The sequence below is a fragment of the Pseudochaenichthys georgianus genome, chromosome 12 (genome assembly GCF_902827115.2).
Source record: "Pseudochaenichthys georgianus chromosome 12, fPseGeo1.2, whole genome shotgun sequence".
NCBI classification, from domain to species: Eukaryota; Metazoa; Chordata; class Actinopteri; order Perciformes; family Channichthyidae; genus Pseudochaenichthys; species Pseudochaenichthys georgianus.
The window spans coordinates 24,010,242-24,034,506 of NC_047514.1; the positions used below are offsets into that span (position 1 = coordinate 24,010,242).

Sequence of the window (24,265 nt, forward strand, 5' to 3'; positions counted from 1 at the left end):
ATAAACAGACAGACATGGAGAGCCAGACAGATGGTTGAGAGGTGTGAGGATGTTCGATACACCATTATCACTCCTTCTGGAGGGCTTCCGGCCCTTTCCCTTTCTCTTCCAGGCGCCACTCTCTCAACACGGCCATCCCTTTGCTTTTGTCTGTTTAATCTTCTGAAGCCAAACATGTGGTATGCCAGCTATAGGCAGATATGGCCTGACACGGACTGATGTGCTGCTAATGCCTGCTTTGTTTTATCCAATGAATCAGGAGCTCTTCAGCCATTGTGTGCTTTTGGCCTAACACAGCTTTCAACATGGTGACCAGAATAACCACAAGAACGTAGATAAGGAGCCTCAGCAGCTTGTCTGTGCATATCTTACATTTCTTGCAGGCGCCATTTTTCATTTGGTTAGCCTTCATTCTTCTGTATCTTCTGTGTGTGCTCACTTTGTATCTGTGCTTTGTTGAATTTCCTCAGTCTTTTATCTGTCTTGAATTCTTTGTTCTATGTCTCCGTCTCCTTCTCCTCCCTCCCTCTGTCTCAGCAGATCCGCTCCTTGTTTTCGCAGGAGAGGCGCCCCGCGTCATGCAAGGTCCATCTCCTGCGCCGCACCATCAGCGTGCCTGTGGAAACTCACTTTCCAGAATACCACAGCCAGCTGTCCACGGAGAGCGGTGAGTCGCCTGCAGGCATACCTCTGCAGTGATTAGGATGCACACACACTCGCACACACACACACGCACTCACATACAGTCTCTGGAAAAACCTTTATTACGTTCTTTGAAACCATACCATTAAATACGAATGAAGAAATAATATATTTGGTGATGGACATTATTATTATTATTATTATTATTGTTGATATTATTATGTCTTTATTATACAAAGACCATGCATACAAATCTCAAAAGTGTATACTTTTGTAGTTGTTGACAGATTAAACTATTACTATACCTGCAGTCCCTGGACAGGTACACACACAACAATCAACAAACTCTTAAAACATTACATAGTCTCTTTTATGCTAACAATTATTAAACAAATCATAGCCCAACATTTTTTATAAATACCTACATTAATATAACAATAAATATAACAATTTATGAACATTCCTAAATGCAACATTTATTATAATCGTAACCTTGGTGAATGAGTGGTGTTTTTGCTTCTAAAATGTCTCCTAACGTCAAACTGAAGCAGGCAGATGCTTATGTGTTATATGCAAAGGTCAAATGAAACCGAAGAGAAGCACTTCTTTCTCCTTCACTGTGACATAACCAGTTAAACACTCGCACATGGAAGTGAGCCGTGCATTGCTCACATGCCTGGGGCAATAGTTGATCCCCTTTAATTCTCCCTCATATCCACTAGATGGAGGGCTTGCTGCTTCAAACCCCTTCACTGCACATGTAATGCTTCTTCTTCCTAACCACTCACACAGACACTGAAAAAGGGTGTGGTCTTCTTTAAACAGCAGGTGGCTGTGGCCTTGTTGCTTTTTGTGACGGTATAGTAGGTGTAACATCAGTACTTTCTGGATGGGCCAGTTCATGTGTCGACGGGAAAGATGGAGCAGCTCAGTTTAAAACGGCGAAGTCTGTGGATGCGTCTGAAAGGAGAATCAGTCAAAATGAAACAGTAGGTGGCACTGAGGTTTGACATTCAAGTGTTTGTATCCCACGGTTACTGTTGCTGGGTTGCTGGCTAGCATGCAACCTAATATAGTCCACCTTTAAATCAGTGTGCTGAATGGTTGTTTGGTTTAAGTGCTTGCACATGGTGTCATTAGAAGTTTACAGTACAATACAGAACATTAAATTTAGGCTTAATTAAGTTGAGTCATTTCCTGACTGAGGTGTTGTTGCCCCCTGAGACATTGTCAATGGAACAGAACGGTTTTTAGTGAGGCTTGTTCTGGGATCAGAGCTTTCTGTAGAACCTCCAGGCCCGGGAGTTTTTACAAAGATGTGGTTCGTCAGTGTTTACTTTACCGACCTTTGACCAAGAGAGGGAGCCACTTTGTTCAGTGTTAACCGTATTTCAAAGCATTTACAAAGTTATTTTTCATCCTTTAATTCACCTTATTCCCAACCAAGTCGTCCAAACCACCCGAGTTAAAGGGTGTATTTATTCATTTATATATACAGTTGGCCTAAATCTTAGTGTTTCACAACCACTACAATGACAACATGTATTTACAAGAATATGTGTTCCTCATGTGAGGTTCCTTAAGATGAAATGGGCCTCTTGAAAGCATCAAGGCAACTTGTGTTATGTGTCATACATGGTTTCCATTGCATTTTTGTTCATGGCCCAACATCTCTCTCTATCTATCATACTCTTTATCTCTCAAATGAAAGATGACGATGCCAAGCAGACGTGTCCTTCCATCTTCTCAAAGGCATGGCTCGAACCCAGCATTATCCACATGGCACGTATTTGACTTTTCACAAGGACAATCGTGCTGAAATAGTTCAGTGCCGTATCACACAAACACAAAAGTAAGAGCAAAGGCACGTTTTATAATATGTGTGTCTTTGTTGTAGTCTCGCACATAGATGCATCATTTCACATGATCTGTGATTATAATGATTTTGTTTATCTGAGAAGAGACAGAGGCTTAAAGAATAAACACAGTCTGCCCGCTCGTTCCATAATCACAGGGTACATATGACACTCTGAAACTTTTCCATGATGATGAGGTACTGTAGCATTATTTCTGAATTTCTGATTCATGTTTCCATATTCGAGCCACATATTTCTGCATGTTAGCTATAATACATTAATAAAATGCTGTAGTGGATATATCAGGCATGATTTGGTACTACAGTATTCTGCCACCTTTTAAGCTACTGAGCATAGCATACATTACACAGTCATATTCACACGTTACACATATACATCTACAAGGCATGAAACCCCCTTTAATTAGATGCATATACTGGATAATGTGATTTGCTGTTAGCATTGGTGGTTGGCTCATATAATGCTGGAGCTTCATTAAAACACTGCTAAATATTTGTTCAGAGGGACACCATGGAGGGCCTCTTTGAACATCGTTGTTGTTGAATCTATCCCTGACAACCAAACAGTACGACATGTTGGAGTCCTCTCTTCACTGACTGATCTTTACACTTTCATTTGTGCCGGTGCATATGCATGGTTTTTTAAATCTCATTCAACTCTCCTCGAGCCAATCTTTTTATGAATTATTCATTTGCGTAGGCCCCTCCTCCTCTTGTCCTTGTGTGACTCAGGCTTTTAATATGCAACATGATGAATAAAAACTGATCAACAGGAATGCACAGCAAATCAGAGAGCAGAGGGCTCTCATCCTCTGAGTGAACAGTGAGCGCCGGCCGCCTCTGTTCTTTCCAAATCGTCGCGGTTTGGCACAAACATGCTAACGACGGAACGCGTTGCTCCCATCTGAACAGCTTAGCTTAATTTCTCTGAAGTAAAAGATTCTTTTTGATGCTGCTTTGGAAAGGTTCTCGCCTAACTTCTTTAAAGATGCTAGGGCATAGGCTGCCCTATTTTCTCCCTAGTGTTTCACTTGCTCCTGTAAATATTTACACTGAAGCTGCAACACTTAGGATAGGATCAACCAGAACTGGATACCTGACCAAAGGCTGGAGAGTTATTTGAACATGCCTTGTAGCCAGTATTATCAAACAGTCAATGTAGATGCTGCACTGACATATTTCTGAGGATAAGTTGCAGTATTCCTTGTTCAGTCTCTTTGTCTTTTTCATGTTATCTTAAAGGGGCCCTATTCGGCTCATTTTCAGTTTCATATGTAGTGTCTCTTCTGTCACATGTCTCCATGCTTTTATGTTCAAAAAGCTCTTTATTTTTCTCATACTGCCTGTGCTGCAGCACCTCTTCTCACCCTCTGTGTTGGAGCGCTAGCCAATAGAAGCGCAAGTGTTACATAGTGATGTCATCATGATACAGAAGGACACAAAGGAGGCGTTACAGGCAGGAGGGGGAGTGTGTGGGAGAGAGACTCCCTCTGGAGGAAACCTTTGCAGACCATTTACATGCTCATAACCTATAACACACTACAGGACGGGTAAACCCCCAAAAAGCACAATAGGGCCTCTTTAACTAGAGCAGGACAATTAGTCCATTATACAAATAGTCAATCAATAGAACGTTAAATAGGGAAACTACTTTCGTAATCAATTACTCCTCCAAAACAACATGCTAATCATTTCTTAGTCCAGTATCAACATTTATAGAATTTCTATTTCATATCATTAACAAGTGCATACATTTGGGTCATTGTCTAAACTATTGGATTTTAAATGAAAAGTATTGATAGTTTCAGCCCCAATCGGACATTTCCGCTCAAGCTGTAAATTCAGGTCAGCAGAGGAAGCTTGTGCCAAATTGAAATGTGAGTAAAAAGCATGCCAGGATGCAGCCAGGGTCCACATATTGTTGCTGCAGTACGAAAATAAAGTTCCTAAATTCTGCTGCCATGTTAATATTTTCCAAACTGATGTTAGCCACTTTTTATGACGAGAAAATAATTGATCAAAGTGGAAACATTTTGCCACTCGACCCATATATTTCTCTCTCTCTCTCCACCGCCACAATGTGGAAACCTCTCTCTCCTCCCTCTTCTCCGTGCTCCGTTATACTCTCTCTCTCTCTCTCTCTCTCTCTCTCTCTCTCTCTCTCTCTCTCTCTCTCTCTCTCTCTCTCTCTCTCTCTCTCTCTCTCCGCTCTCCAGAGAGGGGCTCAGTCAGACAGATGTAACGCAGCGCTACACGCTGAGCTGGCAGGGCCACACTCTGTCCGGAGAGAACAGCTGGGGGGAGAGGCGCAGTGGCGGCGGCAGCAGACACAAGACAGTAGTTGTAGTTCAGTTACGGTGCCTCAGGATATGGGAGCGTTGATCTGATCATCCCACTGAGAAGTTAACATGGAGCCTGACACCAGCAGCACCCATCCCGAGACGCAGCACGGTGAGTGAGATTGGAAGCGCCCGGCTGGGGTGGAAAGATTTAGATCTGATTCTGGGGAAAAAGTTAAAGGGCGAGTTGGAGAACAAGGCGGTCTGGTCACATGGTTTTTCCTGTTTGCTTGCTACTATGAGGAGGCTCTCCATGTGGCTCTTAAGCTGTTGACTAGAGCCTCTGTGGTCAGATGAATGGGACTTCAGTCTGTTCTGCTGGGAGGGGTGGAGGGTGTTCCATGGCAATGTGATGAGTTGAACAGCCTTTTGCTCTACTGACCTTTCAACCATTACTTTAACAGCATTAGAAACTTGTAAAAAGTTCCAAATTGCAATTGTTTCTCTGGAATTTGCATCGTCCTCCGTTTGGTTTTCCGTCCGGCTGATTTGGTGCGAGCGTCGTGGCGCAGGAAGCCGTCCTCTCACTCTTTGAATGGAATAATTAACTGTGGCATCTGTAAGAGCCGTGGGTGTAGCATTTCTGTTCAAAGGCAGCACGATAATTTGACGGTTATGTGAATCTGTGTATTTGCATGCTGGGTAGTGGTAGCACCATGTGGGTGTTTGTGTAATGGACACAGAGCGGCACAAAAGAATGAAAGTGGGGAGTGAAAGAGAAGGGGGGAGACAGAAAGAAAGAGTTATGTTCACACATACATCCAGGGGGATCCAGCCTGCACTGTAGGCCGGTGAGAGTGATCACTCTTTGTCTTCCCCCTCATTTTCCACTGCCCCTCTTTCCTCCTCTGCTCCAAACAACATGGTTAACAGGCAGAAAGTGGTGTGTTATTAACTAGGCCAGAAAAGACTGTATTTTGTCTTCATGGCCGATGGGAAGGACTCTGCTGTGCTGCTGATGAAGAATGTGAATAACCAACAGTGAACATATTTCCAGGAGAGAGATGTTTCTCTTAGCCAGCGTCTAAGCCACACCGCTGTATGCACTGGGCTCTCTGCCACGATGGAGAAGGGGAGACGGAGAAAGAAAAGGAGAACTGCTAAAGACTACATGTAACCCATCTCCCGAGGCTCGGAGCTTCTGGTTATGATCTTACACGTGAATAAGTGAGGACATTGAGAATGTTCTCACCTCCACAGTAAGGTTTCCCAACTTAAACTTCAAACACTGATTGATGACTTTCTCCTCTCAACCAGTCCGGCAGGCCTCTCTCAAGCTCACCGCCACAGAAGTAGAATAGAATAGAAATAGCAAAGTGAAAGTAGGAAGAGCAATAATCTGATATCATCGACTATAAGCTCACATCAGGCAAGCCTAAGGAACCGCTCACACTTCCTCATGCATCCATCTTTCCTCTCACACATGCAGTTATTGCTTTCATTCATTTCTCCTCCACTGCAGTCATTTCACACCTAAGTAAATAACATCATATAATGCAGCATGCAATCAAATGCAAAGAATAGTCTCGGTGTTGACAAACTACAACATTAAAATGTTTTTTATGAATATGATTTCATATTCTACAATATAGAAGCCAATCCGGATTAAGGAAGTTTACCCTTTATACTTTTAAGTACATTTTGATGCCAACACTCGTCATATTCTGCTCATGTTCAGGTTCATATGAGTACGTAGTGCCTCTACTGGGACATGTCTCCGTGCTTTAATGTTCAAACAGTTCTTTATTCTTCTCATACGTGCTGCAGCACCTCTTTTCACCCTCTGTCTGAAACCAGAGCCCAGTCTGCTCTGATTGGTTAGCTGGCCGGCTCTGTTGTGATTGGTCAACCTCTTGGAGATGTCACCACTATTTATGGCGCACTGGCTCAGACACTTTAGCAGCTTTGTTCCCGTTGCCATCTTCAGACAGCTAGTGGTTGCTAATGCTGGACACTCGCTCTTACCGTACAGAACTTTAGATCAAATGCTGAGTGACATTTCTACCAGAAGAGCCCATATTCAAGTGTTCACGAGATTACCAAATCAATAGTCAGATGTATGACCTCAATTTACATGTTTAGCTGTATTATGCACATCTGTGCCCAGAACAGTTCTCTCAGGAATACACTGAGAACACATCTCTTTAAATGCAGCCATCTCTTTTATCCGGCATACACACATGGTCTGAGCAACGCAGAGATGAGAGGGAGGAAAGTAAAAAGGGCAAAGCAGAGCGAGGGCCTTTTCCATGGGCTTCATTCACTTGTAAATAGGTCTGCACGTTGTGTCCCAGTTGTGAAAGGTTGCCTGCCTCTTCATGTCCTGCAGTAGAAAACTCAGGGATATGTTTTTGTTCACGGGTGTGTGTGTTTTTGTCTTAGTATGTGTTGGATGTATTTGACCTTGAACATCTCTTCTCTTTCGCTATAAAGCATTTTTATGAAAGACAAGAGGCTCTTCTCTTATTTTCGAAGATTTCCCAGATTTTATCCAGATGAATCTGCGGTCTTGTGGGTGAGAGCGCCGCAGGGTTTTGTCTTCAAGAATGTTCAGCTTTAAATAAAAGATGTATTCTCGCTTGTGTTGTCATGTGCTAAGATCTACCCGGAGCTGGGCTGTCGGCTTATAAATGTTAATCTACTTTTAATACAGGAAACACTATCTTGCACCAGGCCTTATGGTCATGTTCATGCTGTGTCCAGGAGGCTTTCTTCACTCTGAGAGGTTTTGTCTAAAGGCTTTAGAGCAGGGGTGTCAAACTCAAGGCTCGGGGGCCAAATCCGGCCCACGGCTTCATTTTATGTGGCCCACAAGAGCTTGCAAAAATATAATGTTTATTATGCGGTTACATGCCGATTTACAGAGGCACATTGCCCATACATGGAGCACAATGCATCTCAAATTTCACTTTTTTCTCAGAATTTGATTTATTTTCTTCAAAATATGCCTTTTTTCTTAGAATTTGCCCTTTTTTTTTAAATGTTACTTTTTTTTCAAAATGTCACTTCTTTTTTTTGATTGTGACTTTTTTTCCAGAATTTGGCTTTTCTTTTAAAAATAATTTTGTGACATTCTCACTGAAGAGACTTGCAATTATTTGCCCTAGACTTCTGCTTTCAGTCTTAGTTAATCATGAAGTTATTATTACCTAATCCGATAATAATCCAATGCAGAGGCAATAATGTTATATAATACGATATATTTATATATGTATTTTTATATAGTCTTAAAGTTACAACCGCGATGAAATTTAGTTCGACACCCCTGCTTTAGAGGCTGATAAAAACATGTTGTTAAGTCTGTAAAATGTTTTGTGTAGGCCTGTCTCATTGTTTGTTTCTGTACTGAGCAAATCTAGATCAACTATGTTGGAAAGACATTTTGGCAAAGTTTGTAGTTCTGTCTTTTTCCTTATCCTTTAAAGGGGGTATTTAACGGTTGCAGGGGGTTACAACACTTGGGAGCAGCAGCTATAAGTTGTGAACACAACACTGACAGATCTTTGAGTTTGAGAGTTGTGTTCCAGCCAACTGATGTGTATTAGTACTTTTTCCTCTTTTTCGGTCCCTACAAATTCACGAGGTAAATACCTGTCACTCTAGCTTCCAAGTGCTCCACAACTGTATGTTTAGCAGCTAGTCACTAACTTAAATAAGTCAAACATCTGCCTGCTGCAGCTGAAAGCAATTCTATGAGATACTGTAGGCGAGAATGAAGGAGTACAGTAACATGTGGGTAATTCTCTTCTCTCGGATAATCACAAGCATTTTAAATAAGTATAAATAATTGATGGCATGCTGTTGGTCATGCTCCTCCAGAGGTCACGCAAGTGGCACTCGATTAGTTGTGCTGGAAAAGAATGCCTGTGGCAGGCTGTATATGTGGCACAGGCTTTTCTTATTTAACTAGCTCTTCAATTGTGCGTCAGATGATCCTGACCTTAAGACTGAACACGACCTTCACATCTGTTAGTAAAACAAACTGCTTTTCCACCTGCTAAGTACTGAACGTTAAGCGCATCGTCACTGCTTGTTATCTCCCATGAATACATTCAGATTGTGTCTGCATCCTGATGCATTTCACACTTGGCTCGAGAATTATTTTCATAAGGCTCTTGAGTGGCTGCTTGTGATGGGATTTTGCCTCCATGCCTATATTTGACTTTATCTGTGAAGGAAATTGTGGGTTTTTCTGAAGACGGAGAAGAAGAAAAACCACTCATCACATACATTTGGTCTTAACCATGCAGCCTCACAAGAGGATTGCTGCGGCAGTGCGGCTATTTGCATAATGGATAGAACGGCAGTGAAATGAGAAAGATCAGCTGGATGAGAAGAGCCATAAAGACGCAGAATACCCGAGAGAAAGAATCCCTCAGGGGTCTATGTTTGGAAGCTTTGTCGAGCTAAATGTATTTACTTCAAACCTGCGTAGGGGTCCTTGTAACAGGTCAAGGACATTACTCTCCATAATTAGATAAATGTATCCATGTCCTGTCCATGTCCTGAAGCAACCGACACATTCAGGACCTGATCCGTGCATTTCTTATATCCTTCGCTTATGTAATATTTTGTATGCCTGCTCCTTTATTTGCCTCAGATCTAGAACATGCAGGATATGGGCAGGATTTTCTTTCTTTATTCTTTATATTGATTGATCTAGATTATAGTTACAGTATATAAGATACAAATCATGCTCAATTTACAGTTTTGTGAAGGCTCTCATTTGGACAGAACCTTTTACAAACCACAAGGGTAATTGTGGTTCATAATATTAGTTATTTTGGAAGACTTTATTGTGAAAAACAGGCCATTACTGACTCAGGTAGTCGCACACATTGCTCCTGACCAAATCTTATTTAATTTTCAGTAATAAAAAAAGGTTCTGATAGGAAAAAAAACTATTCAAATTTGTTTTAATTAAATGAAATTCAATAAAATGTAGAAAGTCATGTCATACAGAATTCAGATATAAAAAGGATTCCGCATTTTCCAACTGTACTGTTATAACCAGTGGCGTTTCTATATGTACAAAAGTGGTGGGGCACAAAAAACTCAGATGTCTATATATAAGCTTCTGCAGAGAGGTTCATGGCTGGTGAGGCACTGGCACTGACTCTTCAGGTTTACAAATATATTAAATCAAAATATAATATTATTTTCAAAAGCTTTTTTTTGTCTGATGCTTCAATTACTTTTAAACAGACAGTTCAACAGAAGGATACCCACAAAAATGTAATTTTATCATTTAAATATTGAATTGTTCTCTCTTAGTAAGATCCCATTTTCAATAAAATTGCAGTCTTACCTTGACTTGAAGATTAAGTCCATTTGCCTATCCTTCTGGACAAAAATCTCTATTACTTTTTTGTAAAAGTCCTCCTTATCTTCTTGTAGTTTCAAAAGTCTATCATAAATCTAATCTAATCAATAGATTTTTGATTCGAAAATGATAAAAGTAGGGTAGACATGTGGATATTATCCGGCTGAACAAAACGTACATTTATCTAACAGCTACGTTCCCCACAGATCTTATTTTGAGCTATTTTCTAAAATCCTATGGAGAAATCTCGTTGCTTTTTTGTGGAGGGAAGCCATGAGCAGCTTACTTCCTGGTTTTAGGACGCCTCACTGCAGCTCTCTCTCCTCCTCTTCACACACCACACTTTTCGCGGCACACGTACTTACAGCCAATCAGCTCTGAATTATGTGAGATGACGTATGGTGGGGATGGCAGCACTTCGCCCCTATGGTCATTATTTTTTGCCACACACATTACATAGGAAAATACTCTGAGCATGCGCAGTGTAGTTTTTGCAGTCACCGTTCACTTAGACAGTCAGAGGGAGGGGCAGGATCAGGTTTTGTCCCACATGGCTCTAAACAGCTCGATAGGCACACACTGTAGACACTAATTAGAAGAACACATACTAAAACAGCAATGTACAGACGAATCAGATCATTAAACATGATCTTAAAATATATTTTATATATTTTTTAATTTATTTTTTGCATTTTGTTGTAATCATTATTTTAATACTTTCTGCTGACACTAGGTGGGGCTGTGCCCCACCTGCCCCTAATGACCAGTCGCCACTGGTTATAACACTAAAATCGAAAATGACATTTCCCACAAATACGCAGTACAGTAGTTTACAGTAAGAAAACACGGTACATTGCTAACCAGCAGCTGTGAGGGCCACACAGGAGACGACATATGAAAAGTGAATCAAACACTTACAACTAGTCTGGAGATGTGGGATATAAATATCAGTGAGAGCAGAGCTCAGCAATAACCACAGAGCGGACTGCCGGCCAGCAGCAACAGTGGCACCACTCCATTTGGCCCCATCTGTCAGGAAGCCTCCGTGATGGGTGACTGTCATTCAACAACACTCCTGTGGAGGGGGAGGGGGAGGAGGAAAAGAGGGAGGAAGGGAGGAAGGGATGGACAGGAAAAGGAGAAATGCAGCGCAAGACAAAAGAAAGTCAAGGACACTGTACAAATCCATACTGTGCCTTTTCTGTTTGTAAAGTAAATGTTCAGCATGTTGGTGTGATCAGAGTCAGAACTGCTTTTTCCGTCCCACAGAGGGAGACATTGACATGTTACAGCAGTATCGATAGAGAAGAAGAATATATATATATATATTAGATTAAAAAAGGCATGCATATAGTATAAATACAAATGTGCATAACTACAAACAGAAGGAAAATAAGTAAGTAAGCAGTATTTATAAAATAAGTGTAACATTGTAGAATACTCTGTGTTGCAGTGGTAAATAAAAATACAATTTATATATCGACATAACATACAGATTCTTGTTGGAATGGACAACCTAAGTGTTAGCAGCCAGGAGTGATAATAATATGAGCAGAACAGCATGTTGTTGTTAATGTTATTATTTGTGTGTCAGGGTATGTTTTGCTGCTCAAGTGTGTGATGTGTGTACAAGTTGAAGTGAATGCAACAACACCATGTTGGCAAATGTGCTTTAAAAGTCTCTGTAAGTCTTATGGTAATGTGCCGTCCCCACACTGAGCATTGAGGGCTAGAGAGGGTGAGGGCGAGAGGGAATGAGCTGAGGAAAGACTTTGTGTAAAGAAACTGGTAAAGCCAGAAAGAGCTGAACTCCAGCAGACTCACGCTTTCCCTTGGAGATTCTTATCAGATGAGAATACTAGAATCCCGAGACAAACAGATCTAAATCAGTGTTTTGTTTATTCAGCCTCATTGTTTATGTTAACTAGTAACAGATATGTGATGATCCACACAAGTTTTTATTTTGGTGCCAACACTGATGGGAGAGTGCAGTCATTTTAGCCTACAATTTGTATTTTGAGAATCAACTTCACTTTACTTTTAGAAGTTTGATTAAAGATTTGATTCAGTTTTAGGTTTAGGGTTAGGATTGAATTCTGTTTATATGGCCAACTCAGGGAAATCTTTTTTTTATCCAGATATGTAGTGTAATGTCAACTTGTTATTGACCTTTTAGAACAGAGGTCGACCGCGGGGTCAATGCTGGTAGATCACGAGTCATTCTTAAAAAAAAAAAAATCCAGCTCCGTTAAAATAGACAAAACAGTTTTTGATCCCTCCTCCCTTGTCCTCCCTGCCACTTAATTTAGGAGTTTACTTGATGGACAGAAAAAGCGACCTATCGCTTTCCAGTCTGTTAACCCAGAATGCAAAGCGATACAAAATCAGTCAAGTGCCAGGAAAACTCAAATTTAAGTTAAAGAGACAAACAAGAGACAAACAACAAAATGAGTGCGGGACCGAGCAAAAAGCTAAAGACATACCACTTCCACCCTGAATGGGAGGAAGAATATTTTTTCGTGATGTCACATTCAAAGGTTATTCGCCTTATTTATAAAGCAAGCGTTGCTCTGCCAAAGAAAGGTAACGTGGAGAGGCATTATCGGAGTGTTCACGTCATATGACAGCGACTTCCCTCCGAGTAGCGAGTTGAGAAAGAGAAAGGTCATGTATTATTGCTACACAAACATTATATTGTAGTCTTGGTGTCGCCAACTCGTTTCTCACATGCAAAAAGACAAAGAAATGCGTCTACGGTCGGTGTATTTTCGACCTTTCCAATCCAGACGAGATCTCTCTCTCCCGTCTGTGTGCGAGGGGGCGGGGCAGTTTACACACGCGGCTGCTACATGCAGCAACACACGGAGAAGATATGGGCTCAGAACAGTCTCATAATACACACATACACATAGAAGGATTCTCACTTGTATTTCATGATCCACACTTGTGTTTTTCAATGCACACACAAATGTGTTCCGTTTCATATACATGTAAATAAAATCCAAATACAGAAAAAAGTTTACATATGTATTTTTGATCCTCACATATTTGTTTTGTGTTTAAATCTCCTGCACCTGCAACACAAACCGCTTTCTGTGCACGGATCGCTGTGCATTCGTGTGTGGGTTTTTTGAGACTCCCCTGATGGTCAGCCAATTCGTACTTGTAATTTTTTCTATCTATAGCCAATCAGATGTCTCCTCAATTCTAAGCCAATCACATGAGCGCGCCCCCACGAGGGTAGATGTCTTGCGTTCATGACGAAGCGCTTCATGTACGCATTTTGCGCGGTCCGGAGCTGACAGGTCCAGGGAGCCTGCCTGCAGGCGCTAATCTCAGGACACCTCCACTCTCAGTACAGCGCCACTTTCCGAACAGGAAATGCACGCAAATACAAGCCTTTATATTATTATGGTACAGCGCCACTTTCTGAACCATTGATGAATGCTTGTGTACACAAAAACAGAAGGCAATACCGTTTTAAATGTGTGTTTCCTGTGTGGCGAAGACAGCTGCTTGAAGGTTGTTGTGAGTGTGGAGGGAGCAGCTACAGGTTAGCTTAGCCTAAACGATCAGTGCTAAATAAGAGCGCTTGAGAAATTGTGCAAGGCATAATATTCCGAATAGTCGATTAATCGTTTCATTCATCGATTATCAAATTAGTCGTTTGTTGCAGCCCTATTGTATTTATCCCATGTATAAATAAAACGTGTTATTCAGCAACCCTTGCAATCTGGGATTTTATTTTTGGTTGGTAGACCTCGGTGAGCTGGTCATTTCAAAAGTAGCTCACCAGCCAAAAAAAGTGTGGGCACCCCTGTTTTAGAAGGACCACCTTGTAGTAAACATATTTAGCTCAAAAACGCTGATCGCTAGCTGCTTTACGTATCAATGTTTTTCATTTGCATCATATTGAATAGTCGATAATTGAATCAATGTCTCAATCTAAATCAATGGATCATAACACCACGACATTTTTAAAGGTTATGTTGTTATTTTGTCAGAAAATGCTCTGCTCTTTGAGTCAATCTTGTTTGAGACCCCATTTACACGCAAACGTATATGAAACGCAAACGAACCGAATACGATATCAAAAAAGTCTTCCGTTCACACGAGACCGCTCGGGAGCGCTGGAGACGCTGTAGTACATATGCCGGGCCTTTAAGTGGCGCTGTACTTCCGCACGAGACCGCTTTAACGACCACTGGGCTGTCAGACTTTGGAAAGTTAGTCTGAAAAATACAATTTCTGGATTTTGCCATTATTGGATGATTTGGAGTAAAGAGGGACATAAATCATGGAGAAAGAGGTGTGATTTATTTGTGACGATGGTCTTAATGAAATTGCGACCTTGGCAGTTGGATGGTATGCGTGTTAGAGTGCTGGGTTCGCCCAGTTCTAGCCTTTGCCTTGGATTCCTTCCACAAAAAGCACTTGCTGGCATGGCCTGACCCCGCGTGTCCCACACAAGTGCCTTTGTCTCCAAAATGATGGCATTCCTGACTGTCCCAACGCTTCCTACAACTGAATTACCCACTCCTGTGTTTCTCTGGCTTTATTGGAGAGATAGAATCAGAGACTGATCATCCACCACACTCTGATTTGAATTGATGTTGTTTATGTGTTAATTGTCTCTGACTCAGCTCTCTGAGGACTGCAGTGTCATTTTGTTTATGCTTTAGGTTTAGACCTCAAGCACTCAACAGAGGATATAATTACCTCAGGAGGCAGGTCATTAGGACACTGTAGCTACACATTAGACAGACTGTTTGTTTCCTGTGTTTGTCAGCACTATGGTCACATTGCACTTTCCATTTTTTTCTTCTGCTTGTCACTGGTCCATCTTGTCTTCTTCTCACCTGTATATCCTGTTTATTTCCTTTTTTCCCCCTGTCATACTCTTAACCTGACTTTTTATATGTTAATACACAAAAAGATTTGCTGACAATAATGGTTAAACCTAACCATTTTGTTAACATTTCACACGTTCTGGGACATAAACACACAAATCAACTCTGGACTATAAACAAGGGGTGAGGGATTAAGGAGACTGCAAGGGAGACAAATGAAGAGGAAGATAAAAGGAGAGGTGTGTCCCAATTTCTATAGAAGTGGACACACTGCTTTACTTTTTGTCCCTGTGTAACTCTATATCCCCACATACCAAATGATTCGCTTATTATGTCACTTTAGCCTTTGGGTTCCTTTTTTTCCCATGTTTTACTTTCATTCTCTGATTTTCAAAATGTTTTCCTTGTAATGTTAGTAGAAGGTGGAATTAGCCCTTAGCCACACATCGGCCTAAACAAGCATTAGTAGCATTAGCAGTTCTTACTGGTTTAACCTCAATCTGCTCTAAAACCACTACGCAACCACATGTTAATGTAAGTATTTATTACTACTAAGTACAGTGTGAGTAATGAGTAAGACAACTTTAAGGCTATTCTAGAATCATAAGACTTTAGGGTGGGCAGGAGCCAAGACCTAATTAACCATAATGAAAAATAAGCACATGACACTGCTGTACGGTTTATATAAAAAATTAAGCCGGGGTCCAGAAGGAAAAATAAATAATTCAAAAGAAATATCTGTACTTGCAGAAAACAAGTTAGAACTGGGTATATACAGTATAACTATAAGTCCCTTTAACACATGTACTGCAGCCCTAAAGTTACCCAGACATTACCCTGAGGAAATGTATGCGAGAACAAAAATTGTCTGAATCAGCAGTACATCAGTACAAATTCTGTATAATATCCCATGTGTGGATGGAGCCGATTAATGTGCAGAGAATGTATAGCTAGCGAGGGGGCGTGTTGATGACGTTTCAATTCGACTGCAAAACCTAAACTAAAACTGCATGGAAACATGATCTGTTGGTAAGGGCCGACACAGAAATCTTCTGATAAAAAATGGTTGCTAATCAGCAAAAGACATTGGAAACCTAGAATAGCACTTGACAGTATACCTTTGTCTGAACCACATGCCATGTCTTGCAAAGTAAACAAGTGTGTACAAATAAAAGTCTTCGCTTTGATTAGAATCTGCTCCAATGGGTTTTTCCTTGGCCCATGATAAAGCCTTCCACCAAGTTTCATGTAGATTGGCCAACTTTTTGTTAACTCTGCTGACAAACTGACAAACAAACAATCAAAATCGAAAACACAACCTCCTTGGCCGAGGCAAACATTTGCACTAATTGTCATAAACTGACAAAAATACAAAGAAGCAGTTACAGCGCATGCCAACGTCAAACAATGAATCACCAATCTTTGTTATGCAACAAACAAAGACCAACTCTCAACAACATGTTTAACTGGAGAGTTGTATAGTTGTGCAAAAATGCCTCAGAAGTAGGAACCATATGAAAGTAATAGATCAACAAAGTCATCCCATCCCCAATGAAGTCACAGACCAACACAATTTGTATAATTTCATGCCATGTGGAAACAGGCCTGTTTTCATTTTGGTTTTTGAAGGCAAGGACTATATGTGGATTGGAGGAAACATGGTGCTGTCCCTCTTAATTTTATTCTAACCTTTGGCCTACTTTAATGCTCTGTTAATATTATTATTGCTTGCTTAATTATATATTTTTAATAGAAGTATAAACTAGAGAATGCAATTCCTAAAGAAATTGCTAGTGGGAATGCTTTATGCTGAAAAGCTGACACTAAACTGCTATGTTGAAATGTAATGTGTAAGAAGAAAGTGAATAATTTAGATTGAAATGATACATGAACACTGGGGGCTTGAATGTGTGATGAGAGAAGAAAATAAAGTAAAAAGGCTTGGAAAAGCAGCAGAATATTTGAACTGCAAACTTCTGAACTAACTTGATGGCGAAAGATCTGTCGCCATGGCAACGACATTTGATGACACCCCATCAGGCTTGGAATTTCGTCATTTTAGGGGCAAGGCCATTTGGCCTTCCCGTTCACATTGTTTTTTAAGGGCACAAAGGCCACATGACAGGGCACAAAGGCCACATGACAGGGCACAAAGGCTGTTTGGTTAAATTACGCTGGTCAATCAACATGACTGAAAAGTGTAGCACTAACGTCAACACCAGTCGTTTTACAAACGGCTGAATAGCAATAGTGTTTCTTAAACGTATACGTTAAGTTCAGCCATAAACCACATAAGTCAGTCAGGGGTAGACAGTAAGGGTACAATTGTATTGTCACTGGCCTCACCATTGTAACCACTGGCGGCCCGGAGGATTCGTCCACCAAAAATAAATCGACTAATAATGAAGAAAATTAACACATTTGTTGCAATAATTTATGCACTAACTACATTACTACTTGTACTACAACATTTTAATCATCAGTTCTTCCTCATTTTCCTCAATTGTTCATATTTGGTTTATTAAAATAATGATATTGTGGTCATTGTTAAAAAATGTCTGCTATCATTATGAGTATTATTATTTGTATAATGCACTTTCTGCCTTCCTGTCATTAGGAGTTAGACATGTAATGGCTATATGTAATTGATTTGATTAGAACCTTCATTATCCTAAACTGGTGGGACATTTCGCCAATACCTTTATATTGTCTACTCGTCACTTACTTGTCAGCATAGGTCGGCATTGATGTACAGAGCCGACAGAAGACCTTGTTTATGGTTTATACTGGCATCATATTGAGAGGTGCAGTGACGCGTCCTGAAACCAGGAAGTAAGCTGCTGGTTCCCTCGACAAAAAGCAATGGAATTTCTCCACAGGGTTTTGGAAAATAGCTGGAAATAAGGTCTGTGGAAAACAAACCTGTTTGATAAATGCACGTTTTGTTCAGCCGGATAATCTCCACATGTCTACCCTACTTTTATAATTTTCGAATCATAAATCTAATCGATAGATTATAAAAGGGTTTTAGGACGCGGCACTGCAGCCAACTCCCTGTCACTCCTTTAACTCCTCAGGTGACTTTCTTTTATTTGAAGATTGTTTTTTGCATGGCGCTTGGCCGGTTACCGCGCGTATTAAAAACATTTTGGCGAATGGTTAGGTGGCGCGATAGTCTGTAGTGAAGAAGGAGCGCTCTCCCGCTCACGGGAGCCTGCTCACGCTGTGCTCCGCAGCAAACAGCTGTTGGCTTTTCCCCCCAACAACGACAACCGACTCACGAAACGCTATGTTGTCGCGTTGATAAACGAAACAATTTAACTAAATTGCTAGTCAAAATACCAATACCACAGGACATTTTTTTTACTTTTGACAGGGGCACAAAGGCCACTTTGGCCGTGAATTGCATTTTTTTTAACAGGGCATCACGGCCAAAGTGCGGGGCAATGACGGCCATGGCCGTCATGGCCGTCGTGAAATTCCCACCCTGCACCCCATAATAGGATTAGATGCGTTGATGGCTGCATTGCTACCAAACCTGTGAAGTTTTGGGGCGTTTGGAGCAGTTTCACTGAAGTTATGAGAAAGCCGTGTTCCATGGCGAGCATTGTGTTGCCATGGCAACGACATTTGAAGAAATCTCAAAACTGTCCCGTAGATTTCTTCACGGCTGGACTGTTGGCACACGTGAAGTTTGAGCACTTTTTGAAAATTTTTATAGGAGTTATAGCGACATCACGTTTTATGGCGAGGGATGCGTTTCCATGGAAACGGCATATGGTGAGATCTCAGATTTGGCGTAGAGCTGTTGAGGCATTGACCGGTGATATACAAGTGAATATTGGGGGACGATTGGACCGTGTCGATTGGACTTACAGCCACATCGTGTTTCATGGCGAGTGGTCTGTCGCCATGGCAACGGCATTTGATGACACCCCATATTAGGCTTAGATGCGTTGATGGCTGCATCGTTACTAAACCTGTGAAGTTCTGGGCTGTTTGGAGTATTTTCACTGAAGTTATGAGAAACCGTGTTTCAAGGTGAGCATTGCGTTGCCAAGGCAACGGCATTTGAAGAAATCTCAAAATTGTCCCGTAGATGTCTTCATGGCTGGACTGTTAGCACACTGCTATCTGAAGTCTGCTGCTCTGAGCATGTCAGTTGGAGCGATGACATCATCGTGTTCCATGACACAGGTGTTTATATTTGAGCTAAGAGGTGTGCAGAGATCAAAGGTTTCCATAGAGTGGCGACGTCACGCCCATTTACTTCCGGTCCATGGGACCTTATTTCGGAAAAATAATGTATTGAAGTCAATGGAGAGAGAAAACTTATCTTTCGATCCCGTTTTAATTGTGTCATGAATTACACATATGATGTTTGTCAATCTTAAAAAATAATTTCCATGTCAAAAAAGTCAGTTTGTCGTACAACTGTTGAAATATAAGACTATGAAAAATACGCAACTAGAAAGACTACAAATCCCAGAGTCGCGTAAGTGATGTCACAATTGTTTTCCTCCACTAAGAGATAGCTAAGATCAGCGCCATATAGATATAATCTATCTATATGGAGCTGGCTAAGATAAGATAACTTTAACAAGATGCCTGTGTGCTTAGTACCAGGTTGTTATCATACCAGCAATGAGTCTTGCTCGTTCTTTCGCTTCCCGTCTGATGAAAGGACCAGGAGTGGCTGGATCAAGTTGGCTACCTAGCTAGTAGCTAGCACGTTAGTTAGCATTACAGCCTTGTCATTTTTAGTAGCCTTAATATGAAGTAACATTAAGTAACCCACAATGTTAAACAGTAAGAGTAGTAGTCATATTTCGTGAACCCTTTGAAGAGTACTGTCACCGGTGTGATCATTCTAGGTAAAATCATTGAAAAAGTTGTTTTTCAACAGTTGAGTAATTTCTTGCATTTAAATAGTTGTTTTGATGTGTTCCAGTCAGGCTTTCGTCCAAACCACAGCACTGAGACTGCTCTTGTAAAGGTCTTCAATGACATCCACTTAAACACAGACAGTGGCAGAACTTCAGTGTTAGTATTATTAGATCTCAGTGCTGCGTTTGACACTGTTGACCACAACATATTACTCGACCGACTAGAAAACTGGGTGGGACTTTCGGAAACAGTTTTAATTGGTTTGAATCCTACTTAAAGGACAGAAAAAAACTTTGTTTCTATAGGTAAATACACATTTGAGTTGACACATATGACATGTGGGGTACCTCAAGGCTCCATCTTGGGGCCTCTTCTCTTCAACATCTACATGCTACCTCTGGCTCAGATAATGAAAAACAAAAAAATAAGTTACCATTGCTATGCGGATGACACCCACTTTTACATAACCATTTCACCAGGAGACAGAGATGTTCACAAGTCTTTTTTTGCAAGTCCAAGTCAAGTCTCAAGTCTTTGGTCACGAGTCCAAGTCAAGTCTCAAGTCTTTGTGGGGTGAGACTTGATCAAGTCTCAAGTCTTTGGTCACGAGTCCAAGTCAAGTCTCAAGTCTCTAAAAAAATAAAAGTCTCATGTATCTTCTGGTTGTAATAAGCCTTCTATTGTCTGCTGCTATCCAGTCTGTTAAGAATACTGCACAGCTATATCTAAGACATTCAAAGCATTTACTGTGTTATTATACACTGGGTCTCTAATGACATATTTTAAGTCTACTATTAATAAACATATTCCTCTATCCTCTCACTCAAAGCCAGTGTCATGGTAACCTGATAAACCTGTAACATTAACGCTACGTGGTCAACAATAAACCTGTAACCTGCCTATAAACCCACAGATGTATTTATGTATGTAACTATGTATTTTCTACGGTTAACGTTAGCCAGTAGATGGTGGCAGCGGAACGTAATGATTAACGTTACCGACCTTTTTTATGTCATGTCAAGAGTTGGATGTCAACGCCACTCAACTCAAACAAGTGTGACAAGCAAACATTCACTCATCTTTTCAAATATTCAGTTACAAAGCTAGTAGCAAGCTAAGTTAACATTACACAGCTGATGCTGAGCTAAACATGTTTGCTAACCGTCCATGCGTTAATGTGACTGACCTCTCCGGGTGAGTTTTCAAGTGCCTGATGAAATCCGACGTTGTTGCGCCAGCATCCTTGATTTTGATATTGCAGACTTTGCAGTGTGCGCTCCTTTTGTTGGTGCCGCCGGCGTTTTGTTCGAAGTTGTTGTAGTTGAACCTAATTACAAGCGGTACAGCCGCAGGTGTGCCGCCGGTCGCCATGGTGTTACTACGAGGTAGTAACAGAGGCGCGCACGTCTGCGTGTAATGAGCCCGGCTAACTGGATGGCCAACCTGCCTGTCAGCCTTCCATCTGGGCACAAACTTATCTCGTGCCCTCATTGGTCATGTGCGCGTTCGTGTGTGTTGGAGGAGGCGGGCTCTATAAGGAAGCCTCTAGCAGATTATCTCCGGTTGTGTATTTTCAAATTCTAGCGATCTCGAGCCGGTTTCTCTCAAATGTACCTACCCCACCTTTTAATACGCCAAAAATAGAAAACACAATGATTGTTCACGAGTCCCAACACACGAGTCCAAGTCGAGTCTGAAGTATTTTGGTCACGAGTCCAAGTCAAGTCTCAAGTCTCTGTGTGTGCGACTTAAGTGCGACTCGAGTCCGAGTCCCCATCTCTGCCAGGAGACTATGCTCCAATTCAAACACTGAGTAAGTGCATTGAACTGGATGTGTCGGAGCTTTCTCCAATTAAACAAAGATAAAACTGAGGTAATGGTTTTTGGAGCCAAGGCAGAACGTATAAAAGTTAGCGCTGAGCTTCAGTCTGCAATGTTCAAAACAACAGATAAAGCCAGAAATCTAGGTATAGTCATGGACTCTGACCTGAGTTTCAACAGTCACATTAAAACAGTTACTAAATCAGCCTACTATCACCTAAAGAATATATCTAGGATTAAAAGACTAATGTCACAGCAGGATTTGGAAAAACTTGTCCATGCTTTTATCTTCAGTAGACTGGACTACTGTAATGGTGTCTTTGCAGGTCTCACTAAAACATCTATTAGAAAGCTGCAGCTGATTCAGAACGCCGCTGCTCGAGTCCTCACTATCACTAAGAAAGTGGATCACATCACTCCTGTTCTGAAGTCTTTACACTGGCTTCCTGTGTGTCAAAGAATAGATTTCAAAATACTGCTGCTGGTTTATAAAGCTTTGAATGGTTTAGGCCCAAAATACATTTCTGACCTACTGCTAAATTATGAACCATCCAGATCTCTCAGGTCTTCAGGGACTGGTCAGCTTTCTGTCCACAGAGTCAGAACTAAATATGGTAAAGCAGCGTTCAGTTATTATGCTCCAAATATCTGGAACAAACTCCCGCTGCAACTCTGACTACTTTTAAATCCAGACTAAAGACTTTTCTTTTAGCCGCTGCTTTTAATTGAACTATTCACATCTTAAACTGCACTGTAACTTTTATCCATGTATTTTTTCTTTTAATGTTTATTTTATTATCTTTTCTTTTCAATGACTGATTTTAAATGCCATTTTCTTAATGTCTTTCGTTTTTTGTAAAGCACTTTGAATTGCCTTGTGTTGAAAAGTGCTATATAAATAAACTTGCCTTGCCTTGCCTGATAATACACAATTTAAGCCCGGGGGAGAAATGCTAACGCTAGCATCGGCGATCGCCGATCTTTTCTACTTCATGCTATCTGCACAAATGGTTGACATTAAACATTAAAAAAGACCAGGCAGTTCAGAGAGAATCGAAGGCAGGCAGGCAGCTTTGCATGACATTCTTCTGGACGTGTTTCATTGTGGTGATTGTGAGGGTAGTCAATCGTTTTGTTGACAAGACAGTAGTGACGGCCATCTTGGTGACGTGTGTTGTTCTGCCAGACCAGAGATGTAGTTCATTGAGCGTTTCACACAAACAAATACTTCACAGTTTTACGACACATTTTATTTTTTTTTACTTGCAAAATTATCTTTTAAATTTGCAAACATCATGTGTAATTCGTGGCACAATTCAAACGGGATCGAAAGATAATCTTTCTCTCTCCATTGACTTCAATACATAATTTTTTCGAAATAAGGTCCCATGGAGGTCCACCGGAAGGGGAGGGACTTCGCCACTCTATTGTTCTGAATGAGAGATAAACCTCTTACATGTGAACGTTTTGTGGAAGAACCGTAACAGATATCTGTGAAATTTCAAAACGTGAAGCATGTCAAGGAAGTTGAGTATCTGATGTATACTTTTTGTGTACTTTCGGGTTAATAATGTGGCCTTTTTGGCAGTTTAACTAAAGGTGTGCGGCTGCTACCGTGAGGAAATATCAGCCTGAAATTACAATGGGCTTTAATGGAGGAATGTTGAATGTTTTTGTCACTTCATGACCTCGAGGCATTTTATCTAATTATTTTTGCTTAATTATTTGTCATTTTTCAAGCTACGAGATGTTTGCCTACGTTTGTCATAAAAAATTATGTCTCAGGAATGTAGGGTTTGGGAATTATGGCAGTTTTACAAAAATATATGAAGGCAAATTTCAAGACCTCACGCACTCTAGTTAATGTTAAAATCTGAAGAACACCTCTTTAACAAGGTCTGAACAATGTTTAATATTTCTAAAATTAAGAATCGGATTTAAAAGTTGTTTTACACAAATGATGCCAGAAGGATGTGTAACATTATAAAGTTGGAATGAGGTTTCTGAGTGAAAGTATGCATGAACAGTTAGCAGTTTAAGTCGCATGAAGATTTGTTGAAGTCTGAAGATTTTCTCCATTGACTTCAATGTTAAACATCTGATGAATTATGGGATGTATCTCTGGAATTATGAAAGTTATGAATGAGAAAAGTAATAGCCATCGATTCCCGACCGAGCTGAACGTTTTGATGTTTGAACGGAGTTTCTGCGATGTTCAATGCAGGAGGAGAAGAGGGCCAAAGTCCTGGCGGAATAATAATAATACACTTTTTGTGCGTAGAATAACATATACAGTGGGGCAAAAAAGTATTTAGTCGGCCACCAATTGTGCAAGTTCTCCGACTTAAAAAGATGAGAGGCCTGTAATTTTCATCCTCGGTATACCTCAACTATGAGAGACAAAATGAGAAAAAAAAATCCAGAAAATCATATTGTGTGATTTCTTAAGAATTTATTTGCAAATTATGGTGGAAAATAAGTATTTGGTCAATAACAAAAGTTCATCTCAATACTTTGTTATATACCC

General features: G+C 40.7%; 1 protein-coding gene across 4 annotated transcripts in view; it reads left to right on the top strand.

Moving 5' to 3' along the window:
- The first annotated feature begins 561 nt into the window (after positions 1-561).
- LOC117455833 (disabled homolog 2-interacting protein-like) overlaps positions 562-24,265 on the top strand; it is a 207,373-nt gene continuing 183,669 nt past the window's right edge. For 3 of the 4 annotated variants that reach the window (XM_034095420.2, XM_034095421.2, XM_034095428.2), the window contains exon 1: positions 562-667. Coding sequence is in view for 1 of the 4 variants with exons in the window: in XM_034095424.2 (XP_033951315.1) it covers positions 4,927-4,969 (43 nt within the window). In the remaining 3 variants the exon portion in view is untranslated. Of the gene's footprint in view, positions 668-4,743; positions 4,970-24,265 lie in introns of those variants that run through there. The other variant, XM_034095424.2, reaches the window with a different exon arrangement.